Source organism: Typopeltis vanoorti, chromosome 14, assembly GCF_054136105.1.
Source record: "Typopeltis vanoorti isolate ZY-2024b chromosome 14, IOZ_Tvanoo_1.0, whole genome shotgun sequence".
In the NCBI taxonomy this organism is placed as follows: domain Eukaryota; kingdom Metazoa; phylum Arthropoda; class Arachnida; order Uropygi; family Thelyphonidae; genus Typopeltis; species Typopeltis vanoorti.
In genome coordinates this window covers 123,232,376-123,249,921 of record NC_143562.1, presented here as the reverse complement: position 1 = coordinate 123,249,921, position 17,546 = coordinate 123,232,376, and the positions used below count along the sequence as shown (strand labels likewise).

At 37.5% G+C, this 17,546-nt stretch overlaps 1 protein-coding gene across 6 annotated transcripts in view; it reads right to left on the bottom strand.

The window, feature by feature from the left end:
- The window catches only part of LOC150099877 (uncharacterized), a 121,283-nt gene that overhangs the window by 31,312 nt on the left and 72,425 nt on the right, over positions 1 to 17,546 (bottom strand). For 4 of the 6 annotated variants that reach the window (XM_090404011.1, XM_090404010.1, XM_090404008.1 and 1 more), the window contains exon 3: positions 14,994 to 15,074. The exons of the other annotated variants lie outside the window; for them this stretch is intronic. In XM_090404011.1, the coding sequence (XP_090260137.1) occupies positions 14,994 to 15,074 (81 nt within the window). The remainder of the gene's footprint in view (positions 1 to 14,993; positions 15,075 to 17,546) is intronic. 6 annotated transcript variants of the gene reach the window in all.

Genomic DNA, 17,546 nt, shown 5'->3' with positions numbered 1-17,546 from the left:
CTCCAGCATATTTGAAGAAAGGATGACCAACTTATGGAGATCTTAAGAATTCCCTAATTGTTTCTGTAGGTTTAATAAGGCCACTCTTATTTTATGTGGTCTATGGAGTCTTGCAATCTTATTTGAAACAGTCCCTTGCAATCTTAGTCTTTTGTGGGGGATGGTCAGAGAAAAGTATCTTGTGGACGAGTCTTCGAGGAAATCCATTCATGGTAAGGTTGTTAGATATCAGGGATAGTTCTTCCTGGAGGTCTTGTTGATCTGTTGTAATGAGAGAGGCACAGTTCTTCAGCATGTGTACAATGCTAAGTTTCTGAGAAATGTGGTGGGAGGAAGTGAAATGTAAATAACGTCCTGCATTGGTAGGTTTGCAGTAAACTGAGAGGATGATACCACCATTCGTCAGCTTCTTAATTAAAGTGTCTAGAAATGGTAATTGGTTATCTTTTCAAGTTCTAGAGTGAATTTGATTGTGTGGTGTAAAGAGTTGATCTTGTTTAGAAAGTCTAACAGGTCCTTTTTTGTGTGGTTCCAAACAATAAAGACATCGTCCACGTATATCTCCACCATACTTTGGGTTTAAGGGTCTACTTGAGATAAGATTTTACTTTCAAAATCCTCCATAAAGAGATCAGCACAAGATGGAGAGAGGGGAGTGGGGGCTACCCATTGCAAAGCCAGTCAATTGCTGACATATGGTTTTATTCCATACGAAAAAGTTTGATGTTAAACAATGACGGAACAGAGAAGTAATATCTTGTGGAAGCAAACTTTCTAAAATGTTGATGACTTCCTCCACAGGGATGTTAGTGAATAGAGATGTAACATCCAGGCTGGCGAGTAGATCCATATTGGAGATTGAGATGTTGTTCAGTTTCTCTACGAAATGTTGCGAATTTCGTATATAAGTATCCGGATTATGGACGTGTGGTTTGAGGAGGCCTGCCAGGTGTTTAGATAACAGATAAGTGGGCGAATTGATTCCATCTACGGCATAATGGTATTCCATTTTTGTGTACTTTAGGAGCACCATATAGTCTTGGTGTTAGTGGATGCATAGATTTCAATCTTCATTTTAAGTCTATAGGCCAGTTCACCATGTGACGTATTAAATTGTTGGTGTCATTGTGATTCTTTAGTGTTGGATCTGTGACCAGGACACGGTAGGTTGATGTGTCCAATAGTAAGCTGTTAATCTTATCTTCGTAATCACTGGTGTTTAAAATCACTGTGGAATTTCCCTTATCTGCCTTTAATATCCCAGAACCTATAGCTAATGATATTAGATTAAAAAGTATTATCCTCTCATCTCCCAGAACTCCTAACAAAAACATCACTCCTCTGGAAAAAAGAACGTTGTATAGTTTGAAGAAAAAGAAAGACATTATCACATTAAAGGCAGATAAGGGAAATTTCACAGTGATTTTAAACACCAGTGATTACGAAGATGAGATTAACCCAGCGTTAGTAACGTGGGGTGTCACAGACCCCAAAGATTTTAAATTGACTATAACCTTTTAACAACGCGTAGCAGCGAGTCGTGCCTCAGTATTGCTTCCCCTCCCGTAACCTGCTACTTGACACCATTGATGATAGGCTGTTGTGTGCAAGCCAGTTTATTGTGCAGAGGTGTAAAGTGTGCTGGGGTCCACTAAACACCACCTTACCAAAAGTGGGACTAGATTTACTTCCGAAACGCAAGTTGTTTTCATGTATAGTCTACTAAAATATTATCGTTACTGCTGTGTCTTCTATATTTTTACATTCCAACTATAAGCAAATACATTTTTGTAAATATTTAGAGGGTATTTTGAGAATAATATCTTTTTTTAGATGAGTTACGAGCAGGAAGAACAGAGGTTACGTCAACTTATAGATGATGCTTTGACAGACGAGGAGCCATTTAGCAGAGATGATGATAGTGAAATTGATTTAGAATTAGTCAGTAACCATGAGTTAATTTTGTGAATGTGATTTTATTCTGTAAAATTACAGGACACTTAAACAATATGTAATCTAATATTGATAAAAAAGATATGGATTTCTATAATACACTACATCATTTGGGTGCGTCTGTGAGACCCCACCTTATCACTATTATTACATTTTTCCATCTCACCAGTGTCGGGTTAAGCATGAAATCTGGAAAATGAAAGTACTTTGGAGGAAGTACATGATGAATAATGGTAATAATCAATCACACAAAGAGTATAAAGAACAAGCCAGGAGAGTGACTCAGTTAGTCACTCTCCTGGCTTGAAATTGAAATTATAAATTCGTTTTTTCATTGTTAGGTTGAGAACTTTTCAGACCATCCTCATACAAAACAAATTTCCTCCTGACATTACAGCTCTCTTTGGTGGCTATATACTACGCTCCAGTTACTTTGTGTGGCAAAAAATAATTTTTACCCCCCCCCCCCACTGCAAACTTTATATGGAAGTTTTTTAAACAAAATGCTTTATATTATTTTACTTCAAAACCTACAGTTTGGATTAGATATGTTGACAATGCTTTCGTTATCTGGCCACACAGCTGCCAAATGTTAAATATCTTCTTCAGCCACCTGAACAAATAACATTAATGCATACAATTTATTATTGAAGCTGAAAATCAGAACTCACTTCCTTTCCTGGATACAAGAGTAATCTTCCCTCAGGCAGTCTATCCTTCACCGTCTACCACAAGCCTACACATACCAGTCAATATATACATGCTAACTCCTATCTCCACCCTTTGCAAAAACCTGGAGTCATTAACACTCCAGGAGTAATTAACACTCTCAAAAACAGAGCTATAACAATTTGTTCTAATGAACAAACTCTTCAACAAGCATTACAACTTATTAGCAGCACATTTATAAATAATGGCTACAGCAAAAATACTATCAATAAAGTTTTTCATAAAACTTCATCAAAAAATACATGTAATATAGATTACAGTAAAACCGTAGCTATCCCATAAAAGCAGCGTTTCCCAGATTTTTCCTATAACGGAAAACTTCACAAATCCTGAAATATTCACAGAACACTTTGGTTATTTTGTAATGTATTAATAATTAATTATGGCATAATCATAAAGAGTATTAGTACACATGTATACGGTGTGACATGCTGACAAATATAAAATTACATTTAAATCAGTTATTAATCACTGGACTAATGAAATCTTGTAGCATATTAGTTTCTCAGGCAAACATCATTAAATTAATTTCTGCTGATTTTCATTGACATATTCCATTCTGATCACCAAAAATTTATAATATTATTAGACGTACTTACGAGTGAATGCAGACTTTTTCTCCTGTATGCTGGTAGTTTTCCCCTCCTTTTGTACATCCTGGAGATCGCTTCGAAGGCTGGAGGTGGATGAATCACTATCTGTTGCATCACAAACACCTTCAATAAGAGATTTCTTAACACAATTAAACAAAGACCCTTGACTCTTATTCATATTAAAATTTAAATCAGGCCTATTACTTAGTGCTTGTTTCGAAACCACAGTACTATGGTTTCGAAACAAGCACTTTCACCCTACAATACGAACTTGCAAAGAAAGTATTCAGTATTACTAGATTTGAGAACCAGATACAGACTACTTCGATCTTCAATTTCAGTGGAAAAAATTTCTTTATACTTCCTTGCTGATTGGTAACTAACATTTGCAACACAGACATTATATCTTTCAGTTTTGAAAACAGAGGATACGCTGCCCATTGTTGTAATCAGCTTCCAGGCAATTTTTATGACCTGTCATAAACAGTGGTATTCCCTTTTCCAAATTATTTTCATGTTTAAAAATACACGGCTTGGTTACTGACATCACAGACCACTTATTCACTTTCTGCTAAACACAATTTGGGAAACTCTGCATTAAAGGGTTATCCAAAAAAATGAATAGAATCCTACACGATTATAATCTTAATGCCACGTTTAAATCACCTATAAATTTAAAACCATGTAACTCCTCTAAGGACCCCCCTCCCCCCATTGGATCACCATAGAGTTTATTGTATTGGTTGCACCTGTAACTTACCTTATATTGGGGAAACTGGATGAACAATTCCTATCCATAAAAAACAACACAAACAGCACATTAAATTTAACAGTTCTGATGACTGGCCTATAATATCCTGCTCTTACACCTCACACCAAATTGATTGGAAAAGTAGACTGTTCTTTACATGATACAAAAACCTGGTATGAACACAAATTTAAAGAAGCCTGTGAAATTTTGATTAACCATCCTAATCTTAACAATAATGGTGGCATAAAAATTCCAAGAATTTGGATGGCACACAATCAGCCCACTTAGTTCTTCAAGTTTTCCAGCAAACCTTACCTTAGGATTCAAAATTATTCCAGCTTTTATTAGCCATCAGTCATACTTCTCGTGGAAGTCATAGACATTGGTTATACATTTTTACTAAATAGTTTAAGGAAATTACAACGTAAACTAGGATATATATTAAAATAAATTTAAATACACTTCCAATATTTCGGCAATGTATGTTGCCATTTTCACAGGAACTTAAGAACAAGACGTGCATGTAGGTACAACAAACAGTAAACGAGGAAGAAGCAGGAAGCTATTCTTTCTCCTTAAGTCCTGATAGCGCCTCCTAGCTGGCAATTTTGGTAATCTAGGGTGACTGGGCTGAAGATCTTCTGATGTAGGTTTCCCAAATTTGAGGCAGTCTCATGCAACCAAATTTGTTGATTTTGGATTGTTTCATAGGGCTGAGGCTGATTCCATGAAAAGCCTTTCATATATGTATTTACTACGGTGTATTATTGTGGCTTTCTTCCACCATATTCTATGGCAGGTATCCAGCGCATGGTCTGCAAGACCAGAGTGGCTGCATTGGTGAAACCGAATGTAGTCCTTGTGTTCTGAAATTCTGATATTAGCTCTCCTGCCTGTTTGGCCAAAGTAGGACAGCTTACAGCTGCAAAGGACCTGGCATACACCAGGTAGGTCTTTAGTAGAGCGGATAAGGGATGCCAATTTTTTATATGGTCTATAACAAGAAGTTATGTCATGTTTTTTTAGGATTTTTGTAATTTTTTCCGAGGTGCCTCAGATATAGGGTATGGTGATGGATTTAGAGCAGGGATCGATAGAAAAATATAAGACATCATTGTACGGGTAATGTTTAATTCGGTTAACTTGGATTACCTCCATCCAGAATGACAACAACACAATTAAGAGTGAATCATGGGAACAGTGACATGAATAGGACCTGATGGATGGAGCAAGGTCATGAAAATAGTTACGAAGGCCAAAATGATATTTACCAATAAACGGATGTTGTGGTTCCAGCCCGGCCGGCGCGGTTCTTATTTACTTATACTTACACGTATTCGATCCCAGTTCTCATTTTTGCGCACCGACATACAAGTGAGCGTTAATGTCCTAAAATTCATCAACATACATATTATAATTCAATCGTTATTCATTCATGAACTAAACTTCTCTATGTTGAAGAGTTGAGCAGGACTGGTAGTAATACCAGTGATATTACTCGTGATAGTAATAGTAATATAATAATATATACTATATTATACATACGATAAACGCTAACTATAAAATAAAGAATCTAAAAACTCACATAAGTGTCTTTTTTGCTTGTCCTATTATAATTACGTAATAGTAAAATAGAGGTGGTCGATAAAAAGTCAAGAAACTCTTGAAGGGGTCGACGATTAAAGAAGTTTGGCGACCCACGATTTAGAGTAATCCTTGTTGTGTGTGTGTGTGTGGGTGTGGGTATTGGTTTCAATATTTTTTGGATTATTTTGGGGCTAGCCATTGGCTGAGAAAGTGTTAATGTGGTTTAGTTCTGTGGTTAGGGCATTGTCATTTGAACAGATAAGTTTAGCCCTTTTGTGTAGTGTCTTAATGACTCCCTATTGTTGCGAGGAGGGGTGGTAGGATCGTTGGTGAATGTATCTGCCTGTATGGGTGGGTTTTCTATAGAAAACCAAGGTTCCATTAGGTTGGCAGGTGACTGCTGTGTCTAATGGTCAGTTTTGATGCCTCCTCGTTATTCACAAATGTCCCACTGAAAGAATCCTTAGAACTAATCCAAGCTAAATTTCCTCCCGATATCACAGCCCTATTTCAGTTCACAATGAACTCAGGCTATTTTGTTTGGCAAGGAAAATTCTACAAACAAATAGAGGGGACAGCCATGGGTTCAAGTAGTATTATCATAAGATCCTGCACACCTGCTGAGGATACATGTCAGGAATTTGGTGATTTGATTGGCCATAGAGATGAAATATATCAATAACTCACACTTTGTATTCAATTTATTTTAATAGTATTGAAATGATATTTCAATGAATAATTCAATAACCACATAACTGATTTGTAAAACACACCAAGATTGGTAATGGGGTTATGTCACATTTCTACACCTTACTGATATTTATCAGCCACGTAGAGTATATAATCAAGTACTACCTATTTTTGAATGTCACATTTTCCTGTCCATTTGTTCTCAAGTAAGGAAAAATCTCTGACTTTTACATGTGAAACTTTGCAGTCAGGACATCAAATAAAGAGTCTTGATTCATTAACTATATTTTCCAGTTACATCTAAAAAGAAATGTTTTACTAGGTCTATGTAAGTATTATTTTTTATTATCAATCCCAAACACTAGAGATCACTAAACCTAAACACAAAAGTGCTATACATTGACAAACTGTTAGTAAGAAAGAGCAATCTACTTATCAAATTCCTGCCATGTACCCCCTCAAGGGGGATGTACAGGAAATGATAGTACTACATGAAAAATTTACATCATTACTAACCTCCTAACTACAATTTTCCTCCAAATCAATCTGTTACTTGTCAAGTTTCCAACATTATTAGATCTTATATTTTTATCTTCTAAGGCACTTTTTTTTACTGTATCAATCCACCTATATCTTGGTCTTCCTTTCGTTTTCTTACCAACTTGGCAGAGAACACTTGTTTTGCTAATCTTTCCTCGCACATTCTATTTCAGTGACCATACCACCTGAGATTAGCTCTGCCAACGCATTCCTCGATGCTGACAAGGTCAAGTTCTTTCCTAACATACTCGTTATTAATATGATATTGCCATTGATGCCATCTGTTCATGCCCCTAATCTTTCACAGGACATTCATAACTGCTGTCTCTAGTCTTCAATCAAGTGTTTTACTTCTGACCCAGCTCTCAGATCCATAAGTTGAAACTGGTTTGAACACTGTCTTGTATACAGCTAATTTAGTATTTTGATTAACTTCTCTCTTATTCCATATGATTTATTCAATTGACTTTCTGCCATGCCAGCTTTGTTGATTCTGTTATCTATTTCCATATTTAATTTACCATCTTCTAAAAATCGTGTCTAAGTAGCTGAAATATTTTATTTGTTCTATAGGTTCTCCATTCACAATGCAGTTGACATTTCAAATGTGCTTCTGCCTATTTTCATTGTCTTTGTCTTGTTATTGATGACCTTTATACCATAACTATTACAAAAGTTATTCAATTTAGTCAGGGAATTTTGCAAACTTGTAGCAGATTTATTTAGAAGTATAACATTGTGCACATAAAGCAAAGAGCTGATAACATCTCCAATTTTGATATCATGTATAACCAATTACCGGCCATTATGGATCAAATACATATACTCATACGCTTCGTATCCATCATGTATTTCAATGTAATATTATTGGTATTAGAATTTTAATATGCACTTTACTTCCATGATAAGCTTGACTTCTATAGACATCTTGGCCAGTAGAATGGTTAATACCACTTTAATTCATAATGTGATCCATATATATATAATAAATTACAGAGGGGATAATGTACATCCTCATCTGACACCAGATTTAAAATCAAACCACCTTCCTGTACTTCCTTCAATTCTAACTGCTGACTCACAACTAAAATAAAGACTAAATATTGCTTGATATAATGCCCCATTGACAACATACAACTGTAGCATTTTGAATAGCTTCTCTACTGGCACCTTGTCATATACCATTTCCAAATCTACAAAACGTAAAAATACAGATGTTTGTTATATTCCCATGATTTCTCAACTATTTGTCGTAAAGTGAAGATCTGATCCTGGCAGTCTTTATTTGGCTTGAAACCAGCTTGTTCTTCCCCAATTCTTCTCAACCGTTTCTCAAGTATACTGGCATAAATCTTACCAGGAACACTCAGTAGGGAAATACCTGTGTAATTTTCACGTTCAGTTTTATTTGCTTTTTATGTATGGGTACTATGAGAACGCTACTCCAATCAGGAATTCGTCTCTCTGTCGAGGCCTTCCGAACTATGCAGTGCAGCCACTGTAAGACTTTCATACCTCCATAGTTCAGCATTTCTGGTCGAATATCATCTACACCTGTTGCCTTTCCACATTTCAAGCTTTTGATGGCTTTTTCTACTTCAAGTATGGATATATATTCCAGACTGCATGCCTGTTGAGTGTTTTTTTTTTTTTTTTTTTAATCACTGCTTGTTTCATTTAGCAATTTTTCGAAGTAATTACTCTACACTTTAAGGATATCTTTTTTCCAGTTTTCATGTCACTTTTATGATCTTTAATTCCTTTTACAACGCTCTTTCCTCTATTTCTGAGCTTCTTCAACAACTTCCAGAATATCTTGCCACCTTCTTGATATTTATTTTCTATGTTCTTAGCAAAGTCCTCCCATGATTTTTGTTTAGCTAGTTTTACACAGTGTTTAGCATTCTTGCATTTGTCTCTATATTCTCTAAGAGCACAAGCTGACTTATTTGACAGGAACTTTTATATGCTTTCTTCTTTTCCTTCACTGCCTCTTTAACTTCCTGTGTTCACAAGGGAGTTCTGATTTTTCTATCCTTGCAGACAATCTCACCACATGCCTCTCTGGCTGAATCAGTCAGTGTTTTCTTGAAGGCTTGCCACTGAATCTGCAAGGTTTGGTTCCTGTTCTCAAACTCTTTCATTTTTTCTTCAATAATCTGTGTATTTCAGTCTACAGTTCACATCTGAGAGCTGCTCAACTTTGATTTGCTTTAAAACTTTCTTACGTCTTATTCTTTTCAATATGAAATTCAATTTTATCCTGCTCAAGACTAAATAATGATCACTTCCACTTTCAAATCCTCTGTACACTTTGGCGTCCTGCACCAGGGAGAAAATATCACTATCAACAATAACATAGTCAATGAGACTTTTCTTATTCGTAGCCTCTTCTCTCCATGTGAATTTGTGCACATTTTTATGTTGGAACATTGTGTTAGTAATAACCAGTCCATGTCCTGAGCAGAAATCCAACAGATATTTGCCATTATTATTAGCTTTGCTCTTTTCTCCAAATTTTCCGAAAATATTTTTGTATGTCTCACAATCATTTCCTACTCTGCTATTTAGATCCCCAACAAGGACCAACTTTTCATTTTTCATTGTGTCAGTTGCTTTTTCTAAAGCCTCAAAAAATTCCTCCACTTCTACCTTAGTAGAACCTTCTGTGGGACCATAGGCACAAATAAGTCTCATTGTCCAGTTCCCCATTCTCATATTTGCCCACATTACTCTACTTGAGACTGACTGCCATTCGAGAAGATTAGCCTTGTATTTTGTGTTGAATACTATGGCCACTCCTTTTCCTTGATTGTCATTGCCTGAATATAACATTTTGTATTTATTGCTCAGAAAGATCTCACCAGTTTTGGTCTTTCTTGTTTCAGTCACCCCTATTATGTCGATCTGGTACTTATCTAATTCCTCAGCTAGCTCCATTTCTTTGCCATTCAGGCTTCTTACGTTGATAGTACCGATCTTTAACTCTGGTGATGTTGAGTTGGGGTTTGTTTTCAGATTTGTTCCAGTAGCTTACTTTTCGCTGTTCGCCCTGGTTTCCTGGCGAAAACAACGGGGGCCTTGTTTAACTGGGCGATGCCCCAGCTGGCATGAAATTTTGTCATGTTGTACCATTATTTTTTATTTTGGTTTAACCAATAAGAATACAATTTGGTCGGCTAAATCCCAAATTGCCAGCCCATCCTCGTTCGTTCAGTATCCAAGTAGATACCCAACAAGATGCACCACAAGAAGGTGAGGATTGGACATTAGGTCAGAAGCCCTGGTTGGTTCTCCACATTCCTTTAAAGGCTATGTGGAGGTCTCCTCTCAGTTATACAGCTTTGACCCTTAAGCACCTCGTGTTATTTTCAGAGTATTTTAAATAGTAAAGTGATAGATACGATTATCTGTGTACATGGCCCCCATTAAGAGAAATACAAAAATGGCATCCAGGTCACCAGCTTTGTCTAAAAATTTTAATTTAAAGGATTTGATTCAGTGTACCGTTTGCAAAATGTATGTACTGAGGAGTGCGGTTGGAGTCTGGTTAAACAACGATAGTGTAGTGAATGTGTGTAGAAAGTGTAAAGAATGTGAGGATTTAAAGAGTGTTTCAGGTCGTGCGAGTGATATCGTTAAAAGTGAGAATCCAGGCAGTGATATGCAAGGTAGTACCTGATAGCTGTGAGTGGCGTTGAAAGTGTGAATGAAGGTAAACATACAGAACGAATGAACGAATTATCGGAGAATAAAAATGATGAGACTGATACAATGAATGAGATCCCTTGGTTACGCGGAGGGATATACAGAGTAAATCGGCAGCTGGAGCATTGGCAAAAGTGTTTAGCAAGCGTACCAACTAATAAACGGCAAACGTATGATAGTGTAAACAAAATGGAAGAGTGAGTGTTGTATGGAAATTCCATAGTAAGAGGTGTGTTAGTTGAGAGTTTAACAAAATTGTACAAACCTGGTGCGAACATTAAGGATGTAAGCGAGTCAATTAGAATGCAAAAGCAGCAGGTGAAAGAATTGATAGTGGCAGCAGGTACAAATGATTTGAAAGGAGACCAAATAGCTATGAGTGAGAATGTGAAGGAATTGCTTGAGGTAGCAAAAGAGAAGAGTGAGAGAATTAGGATGGTGAGTCTGTTGACGTGGTATGACAGTGAAGAGTACAGGAGGGTCATAATTGCTAATGACTTTATGCGTGAATTATGCATGACGAGTGGCGTGGAATTTGTGGATGTGTGGAGTGAGTTTGATGGACGAAAGGATTTATATAAGATGGATGGTTTACATTTGAATGGATTTGGTGTACGGAGACTTGAAAAGGTGTTGTCAAACGTAGTGGAAGTGAATGTGCAGAATCGGGAAAACTAGAGTTATTAAGGGAGAGGGGGAAGTAGATATGCAGACTTTAGGGAGACAGTTGAGTGTATGAATGTGTGTAATATGCCCAAGTGAGTACGAAAGACCACGAATCAGAATGGGAGAGTTAGTATAAGGCATCAAAATAGGGATGAGACAAATCAGCTTCTGCAATTCATGTATACTAATGCCAGAAGTATTAGGAACAAGAAGGAAGAATTTTTGGCCTTGGTTGGCACTTCCAGGCTACAGGTTATTGGCATTAGTAAAACATGGCTGACAGAAGATGATATAGCTAGTGGAATTGAATGTGAGGGGTATGGTGTGTTCAGGAGTGACAGCAAGAATAAAATGGGAGGAGGAGTGTTATTGATGATAGCTGATGAGCTATAGCCAAGGAGAATAGAAGTGGAACTGCAGGATAGAGAAAAGAGCACATTTGAGACTATTTGCTGTGAGATTGAAACTAGCAGAATAAAACATACAGTTGGGTGCTGCTATAGACCAATTGATGGAATAGATGGTGGAGATAAGGAAATAGAAGAAATGAGTGGAAGGAGGATAATTATTATGAGTGATTTCAACTATGGTAACATTGACTGGAAGGAGGAGAGGACACACAAGAGGAAGGAATTGCATTTTATGTGGTTATTAAGGGATAACCATCTGCATGTAATGGAAAATACTAGGGTCAGAGAGTGCTTGACCTAGTAATTGCATATGAGAATTTGGCTGTGACAAATATGACCACATTGCCACCAATTGGTGGGAGTGATCATAGGGTCTTGACTTGGGAGGTGGCTAAAGGTGTGGAATTTACAATTAAGACAGGGTACATGCGGAATTATCGGGCTGGTAAGTATGACAAGCTTAGGAGTTTGATTGGTTCAGTGCCATGACGTAAAACTGCAAGGACTAGATGTTGATAGTGCACGGGAGGCGGTTAGGAAGTGTTTGCATGAAGCAATGGCTGACTGTATACCTAGAATTCGAGTAATAAATCAAGTAGGGGTTAAATGGATGAATAACACCATTAAGTTTGAGCTGCACAAAAAGAAACTACTATGGAAGGAATTTAAGGAGAAAGGTGACATGAATGGTATAAAGCACAGACCAGAAGGGTAACGAGTGTGGTTAGAAAAGCAAAAATGGATTATGAAAGAACATCAGCCATACAGGCTAAATAGAATCCCAAATAGTTTTTTCGATATGTGGCAAGTAAAAGAAAAAATGTATATGGCAGAATGATTTTAAAGAATGCTGATGGTACGGAGGTAACTGAATCAGCTGATATAGTTGAATTACTGAGCGAGCATTTTGCAAGAATATATCATCCAGGTGGTGACATTGCAGTAATTTATGAACCAATAGATTATACGGAAATTGTGGTGAATGAAGTGGAGGTGAGTAGTCTATTACAAAACCTGAATGTCAATACATCTGTGGGATTGGATGGTACACCATCTCGTGTCGTACGTGAAACGGCTAAAGAATTGTCAGTACCCTTGACCATTTCGTTTAATTTGAGTCTTGGATCTGGGTTAGTCCCAAGGGGGGGGGGGAAGAGAGAAAAATAGTTCCAATGCATAAAGGAGGTTCCAAGACTGCTGTTGTAAATTACCAACCGATTAGCATATCAGGAATAGTTGTCAAAGTCTTGGAGAAATTAGTCAAGAGAAGAATACACGATTGGATACAGTGATTCTACTGGACCTTGCTAAGGCCTTTGGCAGGATACCACACGGAACTCTAGTCAGTAAACTGCAGCATATGGGGATGGACAGGAGGGTAGTTGATGGAGAGATATCAGAGTGGTTTATTCAGGAGTGGAGTCCAAAAGACGGCTTGTGACTAGTGGTGTGCCGCAGAGTTCTGTTCTTGGACCACTACTTTTCAAAATGTTCATTAACGATATAGGAAAGGATCTGAGAGGAAGTGTTCACTTGTTTGCTGATGATGCAAAGTTGGGTAGAGCAATAGTGAGTGCACAGGATGTCACAATTTTGCAAGATGATTTGGAGGACAGGACTAAGGAAAATGGATGTCAATTTAATGTGGCAAAGTGTAAGGTTATGCATTTTGGGTGAAAAGATTAGCGGCAGTATATCACATTGGCAGAATCGTTCTCCAGGAGATTGATGAGGCCAGGGATTTGGGAGTGTTGGTGGATAGGGAGTTGAAGTTTAGGGGGCACATTGCAAAAAGTGGCTAAATCAGCTCATCAAATCACTTGGTTGCTGAAAAATACTTTAACAAGTTATTGTTCCTCTGTATTGAGCCTTTATAAGACCCCATCTAGACTACTGTGCCCAGATATGAGCACCAGGGTTTCTTCTTGATGGGGAGGAGGTGCAGAGGATCCAGAGACGAGGGACCAAGATGATAGCAGGTCTATGGAATGAACCTCATAAGAACAGGTTGAAGATTTGAAAATTGGTTGACAGGAGGTAAAGGGGTGATATGATGATATGATTGAGACATTCAAATTACAAGGGTTTCTATAAGATTAATCCAGAAGATATTTTTGAGAATAGGATTGGTGGTGGGAGGACCAGGAGCCATACATGGAAGCTGGGCAAGAATGTGGTTAGCAGGGGTGTTAGAGATAGATTTTTTTACTTGGAGAGTGGTGAATGAGTGGAATAAGCTGCCAGTCTGTTGTGGGTGCTATGAATGTGAATGAGTTCAAGGCAAGGTATGATAGATACTGTGTGAATGTGAAATAGTGGTTCTTGACACGATGCTAGGGCCTCCGACAAGTCTGTCGACTCCTTGGAGTTGCCCGAAATAATAATAATAATATACTGTAGTGAAGAACGACCCTACAACCTGGAGATGGTGGCAGCAGCAGGTGATACAGAGGAAGAACGGCCAAAATTGACATTCTTCCTCTGTATCACCTGCTGCTCAGGAAGAATGACCAAAATTGACTGCAGAGCAATTTATAGAATTGCCTACAATCCTAAGGAAATAAATCTTAACCAATACAACCCTATCTAAATGAAAATCATATTGACATGCTTTGAACTTATAATATCATGAACTGCACATATGTCAGCCCACTATGATAAAAGAAAAATAAACTTATTCCAAAATAAGCAATTTCATGTTTTGGAATTTCCTGTTTGTGCATTCTTGAAAAGATTAAGAAATAAACAAGAGTGTAGCTAACATGCATAAACATGTTTCTTGTAAATACCAAACCACCCGAATCTGAATTTCATAGTGAGGGTACGGGTGCTAGTACACATTCAACACAAAGCCATCATTCTTGTGCATTAAAGCAATGTATTTTAGTATGCATATTTTTTCCGCATTAGGATATAACTTAAACTTGCCAAGAAAATATAATCTTTTTTAATCCTTCAAAGTACATGCAAAGGTTGCCTGTGAAGTATTTTCAAGACTAGACAACTTGTACAAAGAGGCTAATGACTCCACATCAATACCCTTGGTATCCCATAATGCAAAGCACATACCCTTTTTCCTATGCATTACAGGAAGAGCCACTACCCAGAAGAGATACCAAGGGTTAATTGATGCAGAAGTTATACATTTCCGATATACAACCAATCAATTTTTTCCATTTCAATTCTACCCAGTTCAGTTCTTATTTTCAAACTCATTTCAATTTTCCTATTTCAAGTCCTCTGTATATGTACTCATGTATCAGCACATACTCCCCTAGAATGATATGCATGCATGCACACCACAGTTCATGTCTGTAGCAATCTAAGTCAAGCACTTAAAAGAGTGATAATGTAGAATAAACTTACCTCCTTTTCCTTCTTTCTTGTTGAGAGACATCAGGTACACTTTCTTCAAATGGAGTATCTTTTTGTTTTTTAGATGGTGTACTGTTGATAAAGAAGGGCATATACATACAAAAAAATAACTGTTCAGATTATTTTATTAAAATAAAAAAAAAAAAGGATGGATATGTTTTGTTATTAAGTTTTAATTCTTACTTTACTAAGGACATTTTTTTAAAAAATATATTCCATGCAACTGTTTTACAACACAAGAGAAGAGATTGAACTTGCAATGGATTTGGTATCGGGAACCTGCAGAAATTATTGGGGTAAGACACAGTAAGTCTGTAAGGGAGACTAAATTATCTTGGGAAGAATGCTGACAGTTTGTGTGCAAGTTCAGCTGAGATATGCAAACATGATAATGATACAAATGCCAATGAGCATGTTAATGAATCTGGATACAGGGTGGACCTGTAAGTTCTTTTGGTTTCAACCTTATGAGTGCATCTCTGTAGAAAGTTACTGAACCAAAAATAGCAGACTGTAGACACTAGTCTACAAAAAAAAAAGAAGCAAAGAGTATCAGGAACAAAGGGGTTGAGTTAATGATTTTGTAAATATGTGCTATCCAAGATTGTTAACGTTAGTGAAACCTGGTTCTTAGTCAGCTGTAGTAACTGAAATCAAGTGTAAAGGGCACAGTATTTCTTAGGAAGGACAGAAATAACAGAAGAGGAGGGAGGGAGCAGGTCAATCTAAGACAGAAATTTAAGAAAACAAAAACAGTTATGTGCCATGTAGCATCGAGTTTGAGAATATCTACTAGTGGTAAGTGGGTGCTAACAGCATGAAATACATGGAGTATTATTACAAATCTGGCAGTTCAGTTGCTGAGGATGAACAAATGCATTGTCAAATTACCCTAAAGGAGCAGTCATTATGGTACACTATGAACAGATTGAGCACATGGTTTACAGACACTGGTTGACAGGAAAAAAGAGGATAGGATAGAAGACTAGATATCAGGGTGGTCAACTACACATCCTTTTGGAACCAAAATATTATTATTATTCAGGCCTCCATGGAGTTAAGAGACACATTGTAGGAGGACCTTCCTGGGAATCACAGTCTATTATACCACTCCTTAACCATTCTTGTTCTCACCACTCTATCAGGCAATGCATTCCATGGTTCAACTACCCTCCACACAAAGAAACCACTCCTCACCCTCTTGCTCACGGCTTCTATTCGTGACTTACAGGGATGGACCCTCATCATCGCATCTTTCCGCTGTTCCACCAAGTGAAAGAACTACCCAGTGTCAACCCTGTAACTGCTTCTCAACAGAAGTTTGGTGGATAGAAGGAGAGGCGATCATATCGCCTCTCCTTCTATCCACCAAACTCTGCGGTCTACATTCCCTCAGCTGATCCTAATAACTATCATTGTACAATCCTGAAACCATATTTGTTATCTGCCTCTGTATCCTTTACACAGTTAATTTATCCCCTTCAAATCCTGGGGACCAAATCTGAGAACAATAGTCCAAGTGTGGTGTGATCAGTCTTATACAACAGAACTCTTATCTCTGCAGGTCAGCATCCTTCTCAGTATTGCAGCAATCTTCTGCGTTACTTTCACCACTTTTGCAATATGCTCTCTGAATTTCAGTTTTCTATCAATCAACACTCCCAGATCTCGTGTCCCCTACTTCCTCCAGTACAGCTCATCCAATTGAGTATGTAGCCTACTATCGATGTATCCCAAACTTCAAGACTTTACATTTTGCTGCATTAAACTGACACCCTGATTCATTTGCCTATCTGTCCAGTGGATTCAAATCCTCTTGCAGAGCTGCCACATCTGCATTATTACTAATAACCCTGCCCAGCTTCAATTCATCTGCACACAACTGAATATCCTCTTGCAATCCATTGACAATGTGATTGATATAAAGGTTAAACAATACAGGTCCCAATATTGAGCCCTGTGGAACCCCACTTGTAACTTTCTGCCTCCTTGATATAGCCCATGATACACAACTCAACTCTCTAATACCTATCAGAGAGCCGGTCCTGAATCCAGTTAACAAACCCGACATCGAAACTCATGTGCTGCAACTTGAGTATCAGCTTATCATGTGGTACCCTATCAAATGCCTTTGCAAAATAAAAAAAATAATAAAAAAAAAGGCAGTATATGCCTTTTCCTCATCAACTTCTCCTGTCGCTTTATTCTAAAAGGGAATCATTTTACTAAAGCAAGAGCACCCCTTAACAAATCCATGTTGATTCTCACAGATAAAATTACCCCCATCTGCCCAACACTGTATATAGATCCTCACTAATTTATCCAAGACCTTAACAACTACTGATGGCACGCAAACTGGCCTATAATTAGACATTTCCACTCTGCTACTGCCCTTATGCAATGGCACTATCTTACCTTCCTTCCATTCCATGGGTGCCTTCCAATAGCGAGACTTTCATTCAAAATCAGGTCAACAGTAATGCCAGTTCTTTAGCACATTCTCTCAAAACCATGGTGAAATACCATTCAGTCCCAAAAATTTAC